At 34.2% G+C, this 12308-nt stretch overlaps 1 protein-coding gene across 1 annotated transcript in view; it reads right to left on the bottom strand.

Moving 5' to 3' along the window:
* Positions 1–236: 236 nt before the first annotated feature.
* Positions 237–12308, bottom strand: part of LOC118742377 — a 161708-nt gene continuing 149636 nt past the window's right edge. Inside the window, exons 3-4 of the mRNA XM_036474407.1 lie at positions 5983–6449; positions 237–3534 (exon numbers count right to left, since the gene is read on the bottom strand). Coding sequence (XP_036330300.1) covers positions 3519–3534; positions 5983–6449 — 483 coding nt within the window. The 3' untranslated portion in view covers positions 237–3518. The remainder of the gene's footprint in view (positions 3535–5982; positions 6450–12308) is intronic.

Raw genomic sequence — 12308 nt, forward strand, 5'->3', positions numbered from 1 at the left:
AAGGGAGTGACACTTAAAAAAATAACTCGTGAGATTTGCTCATGTACCAGCACGATTTAAAACTGCCTCAGTATACTTACAGATTTGTAAATTTATTGTATCCAAATGCTGTCAACATAAACACTTCTTGACGTATCTGTTACTGATGGTTCACTCTTTATTTATCATAAGCAAGTAATTGTTTGAATTTCCAATTATGTATTTAAATGCGTTATAACTAGTTTCATTTGAGCATTTTTATGAGCTTAACGTTAATCCCATTATACACAGTTTGCCATGGCATTTTGCAATGGGAACGTATTTTTTCTCTATTTATTTTTCTACTATCTTATTTTGATACATTGTATGTTTTTTTAAATCAATTTTCGCAAACTATTTTGTTCTTTATGCGGTAAAATATGTATGCATGTATTTGATTTTATTTCTTAATTTTTTGGTATGTAATTAAAGTTGGGTGTATAAATAAATCTTTTTTTTTATACATTTTATTAATTTTTCCTTATTTGTATGCATTTAAGAAGCTCTTGTGGATGTACATTTGCGTCTATTTGTACAAAATTTTAACTTTGATTTTTTTTGTATGCGGTAAGAAATACAATGAATTAGAAAAAAATATAAGCTTATTGATTGTACTGTTATAAAAGTGCATACATAATTTGCATCCGAAGTACAAAAATTTGCATAACAAATAGCTAAATATTGAAATGTATCAGCATTAAGGGTATTCACTAAATTTTGCAAAATCCTTGAACGGTGTACGCATTGCACGGTTCGCAAATTTTTCTTATTGGAAAACCAATTCAACAGTGCAATCCTTGCACGGTGCAAAGGTTTTGCAAAACTTACAGAATACCACTATTGTATATACATACATATTTTTAAATGATTTTGGAAACATTCATGTCAACCGTGGTAACTGAATATTACAAACAATGTACATGCAGATGTATACCCAGGCAGCAGAGAAACATACGCTTCTGCTGAGATTGCGGGCAAGCTGATGATTTAGAAAGGTAATTCAAAATATACGAAAATAAAATAAACGGCTAAAACAATCAATACTCTTAACTAGTTCCCGACCGAAGCCGAAGTCGTACATTAAAATTAAGTTTTACGTTTTAAAAATAACAAGTGTGTGATTTTTTATTTCGTAACAAGTTATTTTTATTGTTTTTCAAATAAAAGGAACGCCATACAATCATACATAGTTGAAAACAAAATCAAAAATGCAAAAAAGTGCAGTCTTACGGCTCTATTCTGTATCAGTGACAAACTCTTGTCACAGTTTTATAAATGGAAAAATACTTCTATGAAAAATTTTAAATTTGTCAGTAAAAAAATTTTTGTCACCGATACAGAATTGGGCTATAAACGGTAAAAGCATTTTAAAGACTTGAAGTAAGTTTCATAAAATTAAAAAGCTTGTTGTTATATGCCAAAAAAAGAAGCGTGTCTGCATTTTCTCCTAAGAGATTTGATCGTTTATGGGGTTACAGCTGACCAACTGTACTAAATAATTGTTCGCTAGCCACACTCGTTGGTGGCGCAGTTAAACAATTTTTCGCAACCTTTAAAATTCCAATAATGGAATATTTTGACACTAAGAAGAAGAATTGGTTGATTTAAATATACGTTTATTTCAATTTTGCAGATTTATCATGGGATTCCCAGAGATTACTAGGATCCGATATCACAATTTCTTCGTCAGAAGTGTCTTCATTATGATTAGGATCGCAACTGTTACGAAAAATTTGAAAATTTGTCCTTTTACATTGTTCCAATTGATCTGCGGTAAAATATTTTCCTTTGAATTTTTATGGTTGCTAATATATTTAAATTATTAAAGCTGCGATGCAAGGGTTGAAAATTGTATCCTTCAAATCGCATACTTTACACTCGTCTGTTTCGGCAGTTTGTAATTTTTTTTTAGAGCTGGAGAAACGATGTTTGGTAACATCGATGTTTTCGATGTTTGAAAGAAAAAGGTCGATGACTAAATTTTAAGAATATTAAGATTTTTGCTGACTTATGAACTAATTTCAATATATCAAATTATGTATAACGCTTTTGTCCCTTTAAGGGCTAGACTAAATTGAATCGTTAACCCATGAAACTATTTGCTCATATAAAACTATATGACAAGAAAATATTTGTCCTCGGTCTTTACTCACTTCAATACTTCAAGTCTCCAACACCACCGCAATTCAATAGTTAATGTCTTAAATCACGAATATTAATAAAATTTTATCGAAAATGTTTAAGCGAATGGAACTGATTTACCTGTTTACGCACCAGGGGTTGCAATTTGCAAAAACATCGATGTCAGCAGCTCATACAAAAACATCGATTTATCGATGTTCCCATCGATGTTTCTTCAGCTTTAATTTTTTTCAGTCATGGCTACTAGTGGTTTAACATTTCCCGATATATTTGAATGATGTTTGTGCTTCTGATTTCGGATAAACTTAAAAAACTATTCATAATATGCTTTTGCAGTTAGTTTTATCCGTAACTATTTCCGCGAGCTCGCCACCAAACATACACAAAACAGCGGACTTTATAAAGTAAACTTTGAAGCTATATAAGATATCAATTTACAATGTTTCTTTGAGGTTGTATACCGATTCTGTATAAATACTGAGGCTGCGTTTCTTTATACATTCCGGATAATCCCATTTCACAGCCGAAATAAACAGAATGTATTTGAAATATACGTTAACGTACCATCAGGAACGTTCTAAAAAATAAGTAAACAAAAAAGTTTATTCCAAACATTCAGAATGAATAAAGAAAAGCAGGCTGAGATTGAGATGATAAAAAAATGGAGGACTCGTCTTGAATTTGTATCGCCAAGCAGGCTCTGCCTTCTGGCAATTTAATAAAATCAAGAACAATCAACATAAGGAGACATTTTTTTTTTTACTTTTTCGCGATAATTACCAACAAAAATTGTAATTGCCTTCAAGCGGGAATGCTGCTTCCAGCTGCGAGTGGACTAACTGCCATTCCTACTGAAATACATATACATAAACACGTATACAAGACTTAATTACATAAATATATTAATTTAACAGCGCGTTAAATTTTACACTACAACTTTTTTATTTAAATATATTCTGAATATTTGCAGGTACTGACACTGAATGCATGTTTTGCAAGTTCTTGGATGTTTATTACATTTTAAATTGATTTTTTTATTTGCTATAAAATTACACAAAACGCCTACAGTTATACAATAAACACGTTACAAATTGCATTAACATGAAAATACGTAAGCATACGTAATTACATAGGAAAATATATTAATGCTTAAGCCAAACTTGTCAAGCTTTGATGCTAACACACATACATAAAAAGCAATATGTAAATATACTATACATACATACATACGAATACGTATACGCGTATAAGTAAAAGTTTTAATTATGCACTTGCAAAACTACACAAAATATATAATTCACTCTTTTGATCAAAAGTTCACTAATTCTTTATCATCAATTTATTTGTTGTCATAGTCGTCATTGATTTCTTGTTCTGCAAAAAAAAATTATGTAATTACACCTTTATAAAAATTTTGATTAATCGTTAATCAGTGTTGGTAATGAGTAGATGAGATTTTTGTTTTTTTTTCGTTTTGATTTAAGTTTTAAATTTTCACTTATTTAGGTATTTAATTGGAGCGGATTGGCGTGGCACAATGCAACGCTGGGTACTTTTCGGTGTTGAATGAATATGAGCTAGTGAAAATGTCGCAGTGGAGGTGAGTAGCTTGTGAGGTAGTGAAGCGGAAGGAGTAATTTTGTGCTCTAAGTTTGGTGTCTGTGTGGGTGGTAGTGTTACCTGATTCGGTTGCAGTGTTGCCATTGTGTTCGCGCTCCAATTTAGTGGACGAAATTTTGATATACTATTTTGCTTGAACTTCTCTCGATGCATTAGCGCAGTTGGACAGTATTTTCTTTGGTTTCTATTAAAGTCTTGTTTTTCATATAGCATCTACGTGTTTCTACAAGTACATTAAGATTTAAATTTAGCCTTTGAGTTTATTTGTAAATGTAAGAAAATTCTTGCAGCAATTCCTGCTTTAATTTGGGTTTACTTTAAGCGAATATTAGCACTCCGATCTGTTTTCAATCTATTCTATATGCGGGGATATTTATTATTCCAAACGAAAAAGGTGCATACATTTTAATAGAAGTACATAGTACTAGGTTAGGTTTTGTGGACTGGTGGAGGAAACCCCAGAGCATGTTGTATGTGACTGCCCACGTATAATCAATAGCTGACTGATACACTTTGGGGAACGATTGTCTGCCCCATACAAAATTTGTAACATGGCACCTTCCAAATTGCTTAACTTGTAAATATCCTAAAGTTGGATTGATTACAATTAGGGTATAGAAAAATAGATTTTCTTAAGTTAAAAAAAAAAATTAATGGTAGGTTTTGCTAGAAATTTTGGTAGGAAAAAAATTTGTACGTAGCAATACTGCCCCGCAGCCTCGGAAGAATTGCTGCTCCTTCTGGAAGCTTAGGTAGCAGCAACATTTCAATCAACCAGGAGCCTCCGGAAGCAGGACATAATTTATTAGGACTGAGTTCGGTCGAGCGCGTACTGGTAAGTGGAGCCGCTTGACGGAAACCGAGGGAAGGCATACGTTGCCGATTTGCTTAAATTTAAGCAAAATTGCTTAAGTTTTTCCTGCCTGTTAAAATGTTAAACTTTTCTTCGTTTTGCTAAAAATTTTTATTAAAATAGTCAAAAAGGATAATTTTCCTCAAAAATTCAGTCATATCAGCAGTTTTTTGTTACTGTTTATAATAATGAAGAAAATATATTTTCGTTAATTGGAGGTAAGTCTTATTAGTGATATTTAAACAAAAAATCTTCCTATTTTTTTTTGTGTTGATCGCACTTTGAACTATTATAGGTGTGCGATATGTAGATTCTAATCAAATCAAATAACAATTATTCGTTTGGGGCCTTGATATTGCATTTGAAACTGTAGTGTTCTGCGTCTTTTTGTTGTTTGATTTCAGTTGTTTTCGTCAAACTTGATTAAATGCGATGTAGATAAATATTTTGCATGACTCGAGTTCTTATTAGTGCTTTGTTTATGCCAATATTAAACGAAGAAGGGGATCTTAACTGAGTTCTAATTAAAATTATATCAAAATATTAATTATTTTAGCTTTAGTTGAAAGTAAAGTAAGTACTGTCGAAAAAGTAGTAAAGCATTGCATGCGTGATAAATAATATAATGTATTTCTTATGAGTTCTCGATTACATTACTGCTAACTATGTAATCAGCATTCTAATGTATTCAAAAATTTTCAAATTTTTGATATTAAAACACATTAATTTCTCGATACTAGGTAATGCAAAATTGAATGCCCCACTTTTCCTAGGACATCGCCCTCGCTCGAAAAAATAATCAGTAAAACAACCCTTTTCACATTCGAAAATGCATTTTTCCCCCGCGGCATTGTCCTAAGAAAAGTGGGGCATTCAATTTTGCATTACAGTAATGCAGAAATGAATGTGATTTAATATGGAATTTTTGGGAGTTTGTGGATACATTGGAATGCTGATTACATAGTACATAAGAAATACATTAAACTATGTATCACGCATGTAATGCATTACTACTTTTCCGACTGGGATTCAATACTTTCCCCAAAGCAAATTTATTTCAAACATCCCGCATATTGGAATAGAAAGACTGCGCATGTAGTGCGATAAATACCTAATACTACCTATTAACGTTCAAGCGCCTAAAAGCTGACTGTAGTTTCCTTATCCTAAATCTTTACCATAAATAGTACTGTGGAAATGTCTATTTAGGTTTTAAAGCTATGTCAACATTTAGCTTAATACCAATTATATTTCTACTTAGCTTACTAAGCTAAATATACAAACGAATACTAAATTTTCGTATTGGTACAATATACAAATAAATAATGTAAAAGTTTTCATTTAATTACGTTGACTTTGCATCTGCGCTGCTAATGGACGGCCATTGCCGTTTGATGACGGCGAAGTGGGTCATTTGATAAGCATTGGTGTGCTGACATCGGCGTTCCACGAACCCAGTCAGACAGTAGCCCATATTGTAGTCCTCCATTGATATATTTGAGGTCAGATACAATTTGAATTCGTCAATATCCTTTTCCTTGCCACTGTCGGCACTTGCGGCACTACCATCGGCGCAGTCAAGGCAGGTTTTGCCGCCTACCGAACTACCGGACGCAGTCTTTTTGCCATGAAAGTGCCCTGCGATGAGAAGCGAACCTTTCTGTTCGAGCGGCACCATTTTTGCTTTAGTCGACTGGCGTTGTGTGCCGGTGAACTCTTCGATGCGACAACGACCTGGCTGCCACCAACAAGGCGTGATAGTCCAGTAGCTGGAGGAGGCGGTCCGCGCCCAACCCTCTTCCGGATAAAGGAGAATCTGCAAGAAAACAAAAGAAAAACAGTGAAAACATAATGAATAAAAAAAGGTTTTAAAACCAATCTGCCGCAGCTTCGACGAGCTGTACGAAGGAAAAGGCAAGTGGTAACAAAAATATAGAGGTATCCTAGGCGATGGGGACCATGATACGCTTGCAAAGTACAAGTACATAATCGTCATCGCTGCTTCAATCGCAGCCAGCGCGAACTCTTCGCACATTGCGAGTTAGTATTTGCATATTGGGATGGGCTATGTACATACATATGTTCATACGCTCCCCACCCCTTTTTGGTTGTTGATGTTGCTTACAAAAGCTCTGGTGTTTTGAGGACGCTGACGTTGGTTGGCTTAATTGAAAATCGAAATTAAAACTTTTGCTCGAAAAATAAATACTACTTCTGGCCACCCTTCATTTAAAATTTGATTTTGCTTTCCTTTCATTTTTGTGTTGATTTATCCTTCCGGTGATACTTACGTCCAAATTCATTTAAAACATGAAAATTTCGTCAGAATTTCTATGCCGCTCACGAGCTTTTATTAAAATGAAAAACTTAATTCTAACTTTGCAATGTTCAGGAATTTAATCAGTAAATAATCATATCTTATTACATTAAATGAGGAATTCTTGTATATATATATATATATACTAGCGGTATCTACCCCGGTGTGCTTCTCTACACCAAATATTGAAAAATTAATGAAAAATCCTCCGTACTTCCTTTTGTTGGGAGTGCTCCTCAACATTTTGCGATCTTCCTTGCGATAACATCATGTTCGCAAGACGCGTATGTCGGCCTATATTTGAACGACTGGATCGTGGCATTTTATTCAATAGCGAACGAAAAACGCAATGCATAGGAACGAATTCGATAAATCGTATGGTAAACGCACTTTTTTTTTTAAATAATCAAATGAAATTCACAATCGACAGTAAAAGAGCACTTGAAAAAACTTCGTTCGAAGCCAAAGAACACAACACATCCACAATTTTCCATAATGGTTTTGTTCACTATAAATCAATGAGGAGAAATACCTGCATGGAAAATTTCCAGTGTACTCAAACTTTTCGTACGAAACGCTGCAACAAATTTGTGCAAAAATATTGAAATTTACGAAAAAAAATAAAATGAAATATGAATTAAGAACTATATTAAACACACGTGTTGATTCTCCAAAGTCCAAGATAGAAAGACCGAACATCAATGTACACCACCTTTTCGATAATACGATGAAATGACAGATATGTTGTGTTGTGGTGACTTTCATTCCATTGGCTCTACAAAATCCCTATTGAAAAACTTGCAGTCATGTTTATACTTGATTTAATTTATCCGAAGAAAAGATAAAAACAGCACATTATAGCAACAATTTTTCACTATGTTTTCGATTTTTCCTGTATGTGCTGTTGTACCATATACGTGGTTTATGTGACAGACATAAACTGTCATATATCATGAACCGCTGAACCGACTTCGGGCCCACTTCACATAACCCATCTGCATGATAGTCCGAATATACCGTTTAAATTTGGTAGAATTCATGCACTTATTTTTTTATTTAAGATGGGAGGTGCCACGCCCCCCTTTCCCAATACCGCATATTTTTCTCCATGAGTATGGAATTATTTCTATGTCTCTATACCAATTTCCAGTAATCTACTACAAATATTTCAAGAGATATACCAGATGAAAATTTTTGTTAGTATGGGTGGTGCCACGCCCCCTTTTCCGAATTCGGGGAAACTTAACACAAACCATCTGCATAATAGCCCGACTATGCCGTATAAATTTGGTTGAAATCTTGTACTTATTTTTTATATATAAGATGGGAGGTGCCACGCCCTCTTTTCCAATACCGCCCATTTTTCTCCATGAGTATGGAATTATTTGATATACCTCTATACCAACTTCCAGAGATATACAACATACAAATTTTAGTTAGTATGGGAGGTGCCACACCCCCTTTTACGAATTCGGGAAAACTTCACGTAAACCATCTGCATGATAGCCTGAATATGCCGTATAAATTTGGTTGAATTCGGTGAAGCCGTTCTCAAGTTATAAGCTCACACCAAAAACGTGTACTTATTTTTATACATAAGATACCTATGCCACGCCCCCTTTTCCAAATTTGGGCAAACTCCACATAAAATATCTGCATGATGGCCCGAATAAACTATATAAATTTCGTTGAATTCGGTGAAGCCGTTCTCAAGTTATAAGCTAACTCACTAATTTTTATATATAAAATAGAGGCGCCACGCCCCCTTTTCCGAATTCAAGAAAACTTCACGTAAACCATCTGCATGATAGCCCGAATATGCCGCATAAATTTGGTTGAATTCGGTGAAGCCGTTCTCAAGTTATATGATCACACCAAATTTTTATATTTTTGTTAGTATGGGTGTTGCCACGCCCCCTTTTCCGCATTCGAGCAAACTTCGCATAAACAATCTGCATGATAGATCGAATATGCCACATAAATTTGGTTAAATTCGGTGAAGCCGTTCTCAAGTTATGAGGTCACACCAAAAACGTGCACTTATTTTTATATATAAGATATATCCATAGGGTTCTCGGAACACAGGTAATTTTTTGGATTCTAAGGTTATCTGAATAGGTATTATCTCCGAGAAGACTCATATAAGGTTGCCACCTATTCGAAATTAGTTGCAAATTAATTAAAACATCATAATATTGACATCAAATGGAAGGTGTTTTAAAGATCCCTAATTCAAAAATATTTTTAATAGGGCATATTTATTAATTTTTTGTTTAGAAAAAAAGGTAAATTATTACTATTCATGGGTACCAAGAGGAGGTTCTTAAACAATGTTTTCCCTATATACAAAATAGTATCCGTTAGGATAGAAGTGTAAGGTTGCCACTCATTTTCGATTCTACACAATTTATCTAAAACATAGAAATATGGATATCAGATGAAAGGTATTGTTGAGGACTTTTATTAGAAAATTTTTTTGATTAGGGTTGCCACGCTTCTATGTAATAAAAATTTTTATTTTGTTAATTCCAATCGGCATTTTTTATACATACACATTATATATACGCTCAAGATATATACTATTCAGTCCAGCGTATTTCGGGAATAGGGTTGCCACCTAAATTTTAGCGTAAGAAGTTTACTTAATAGATATCGAAATCGATTTTTTTTTCAAAAATATTTTTTTAAAGCTATCCAAATGACCGATATTTGATATCAAAACCTTTAAAATTTAAAAAGTATATGCACTCCGGGCAAAGCTCGGTCAACCTGGTACTTAATATAAATGAGATACAAATGCTCAAGGCCCGCGTTGAATACTTTCGGAGCAGGAGTGTTTCTGTCCATTCGAACGACATGGAAAAGCCAGCGGAGCAGCCGAATTTTAATTCGCTGCACTATGTCTAGATCGTTGTAAAGCTCATACAGCTCATCGTCCCATCGTCTGCGGTACTCGTCGTCGCCATCGTGTAAAGGCCCGAAAGTCTTCTGCAAAATCTTTCTCTCGAATACTCCAAGAGCCGCCTCATCGGATGTTGTCATTGTCCATGCTACTACGCCATATACCAGCACGGGCATGATGAGTGACTTATAGAGCGTGGTTTTCGTACGTCGAGAGAGGACTTTACTCCTGAATTGCCTGCGCAGCCCAAAGTATCACTTGTTGGCAAAAGTGATTCTGCGTTGAATTTCCATGCTGACATTAGGTTTGTGTAGTAACCAATAGTCAGTACTAATTTGTACTGGAACCTGCAAATTTTTACTGGAAAAGTGTATGACGACCCAAAAAATTTGTAACAGAGCACTGAATTGAGAGCGTAACAATACGGGAGAGCTGCGAATTCTTGCTAGTGAAATTTATACTAGCAGAAGAAGAAGAAGAATAAATTTCAAAAGTTGAATTGGTTTAGCACAAACAAAAGTAAAATGAGTGGAAATCAAAATATTAATGACGCACAGGACTATGTAAGTGCTTGTGTGCAAGGCAAAGAGTTTAAAACTGATTTATAAATAGTAAAATGTTTACAGCAGAATATCAAAACGGTGCAACAACTATTCACTTTCAAGTTTTTACTAGTTTTGCGTTGAATAACTTTTTCTGCTAGTTTTCTCTTCTTCTCAATTTTACGCTCTATTCTTTTTTACGCTCTCGCTGCAATATTTTACTGGAGAAGTTACTATACAAACCTATTATTATTTTAATTTTAATTCAAACGTCAAAGCTGTGTAGCTGTGCTTTTTTGTGCTCTCATAAAAATTAATTTTTTTTAAGTTGTTAACTTTAATTAAGTAAATATTACAATAAAATTGCTAATAAACGTTTGGTGCACAATTGAAGATAAGTATAAAATCATAGTTTCCTGTGAATTTGATCAATTTAACTTAATATTCTTAATAACATGTGCCGAGTCTTTTGTTTCATATAATACATTTTGTATTTTTTTTGTTATTGTCAATTGCTTTGGTTTATTTATAACTACAATTGTTTTTGTTTGTGCACATTGATTTTGCTCTTTATGTCATTTCTGCCGATTCATCCTTGTCACAGCTGTTTGCGTTGTGTTTATTAAGCGTCAAAATACAGTGTATTTAAAACTGTTCGCTACATAGCAATCAAATTGTTATTTGCCAGCTGATTGATTTTCTCATACATCGCTTTCAAAACTGTTTTGGAATTTTTTGCTTACATACATAAATATCATTCTCAACATGTCGGGTATTTACGCCAATTACCACGTTAAAAGCGATGTTTTGAGCAGTAGGGTGTTAGACGCTATTAATGAGGTCTTGTCAAAAATGTAGATCAATCGAAGTTGATTTATTTAAATTCTTTAGGCAGTCCAAAAATGCTTTTTTTGAAATTGGGAAGGATTTGTCGGTACTTGTTGAGAAATTTAAGCATCATGAAAAAATGTTTAAGTCTTTCACATGTCTCGACAACCCTCCACATTCTGAGGATAGCCGAGAAAATAAATGTAGGCGTGTTAGTAGTCCACCTAAACAGATAATAATAATATCCCAACGGTTTTTACCCTCCATTCCCGCCCATCCGCGCAGTCCGCATGACGTACGGAACCAATATTTTAAATTTTTGTGCCGAGTCACGATAGGCAGGAGTTTGTTAAGTGTCGAGATCTAAAACTGTTCAGCTACAGAACTAAATTCATCAGCTGATTTTATGTATTTATGTCAATAGTTCACTTATTGAGAGAGGAGAGTATCGCTTTCTTAATGCTGAAAAGCGGATCTGATATATCAAACGTGCTGGAATGAGAGTTAAAATCCTGGCATAAGCAACGGAGTGGGTCGTGCAATTCAAAATTGGTTTTACAAGCTTTCAGAAATATGGGACAAAAGTGTCTTGATACGTGGGAGGGAACATTAAAGCTTACATCAGCCAGAAGAGACGGACTTGAAATTGAGCCTGTCAGTAATTTAACCATAAAAATTATACCAAGCATTTCCCTGCGACTGGCAAGTGTAGGAAGGTTAATAAGTTTTAAGCGACTCGTATAAGGTGGAAGACTATATTGAGAATCCCATCGGAAATTTCTTAAAGCAAAAAGTAGGAATTGTTTTTGAATTGATTCTATCTTGTCTGAGTAAATTTGATACCTTGGATTCCAAACCACCGAGCCGTATTCCAGAATCGGCCTTACTAATGTTGTAAACAGGGTTTTAGTGATATAAGGGTCACTAAATTCTTTTGACCATCGTTTCACAAATGCAAGTACACCTTTAGCCTTGTTGACTGTCACATTAATGTGAAGATTAAAATTAAGCTTAGGATCCATTGTGATACCAAGGTCCACAAAATTGTATACCTGTTCCAGGTTATGGTTACCTATTATATAAGAA

Source organism: Rhagoletis pomonella, unplaced genomic scaffold (genome assembly GCF_013731165.1).
Source record: "Rhagoletis pomonella isolate Grant_MI unplaced genomic scaffold, Rhpom_1.0 Rhpom_scaffold_00007, whole genome shotgun sequence".
NCBI classification, from domain to species: domain Eukaryota; kingdom Metazoa; phylum Arthropoda; class Insecta; order Diptera; family Tephritidae; genus Rhagoletis; species Rhagoletis pomonella.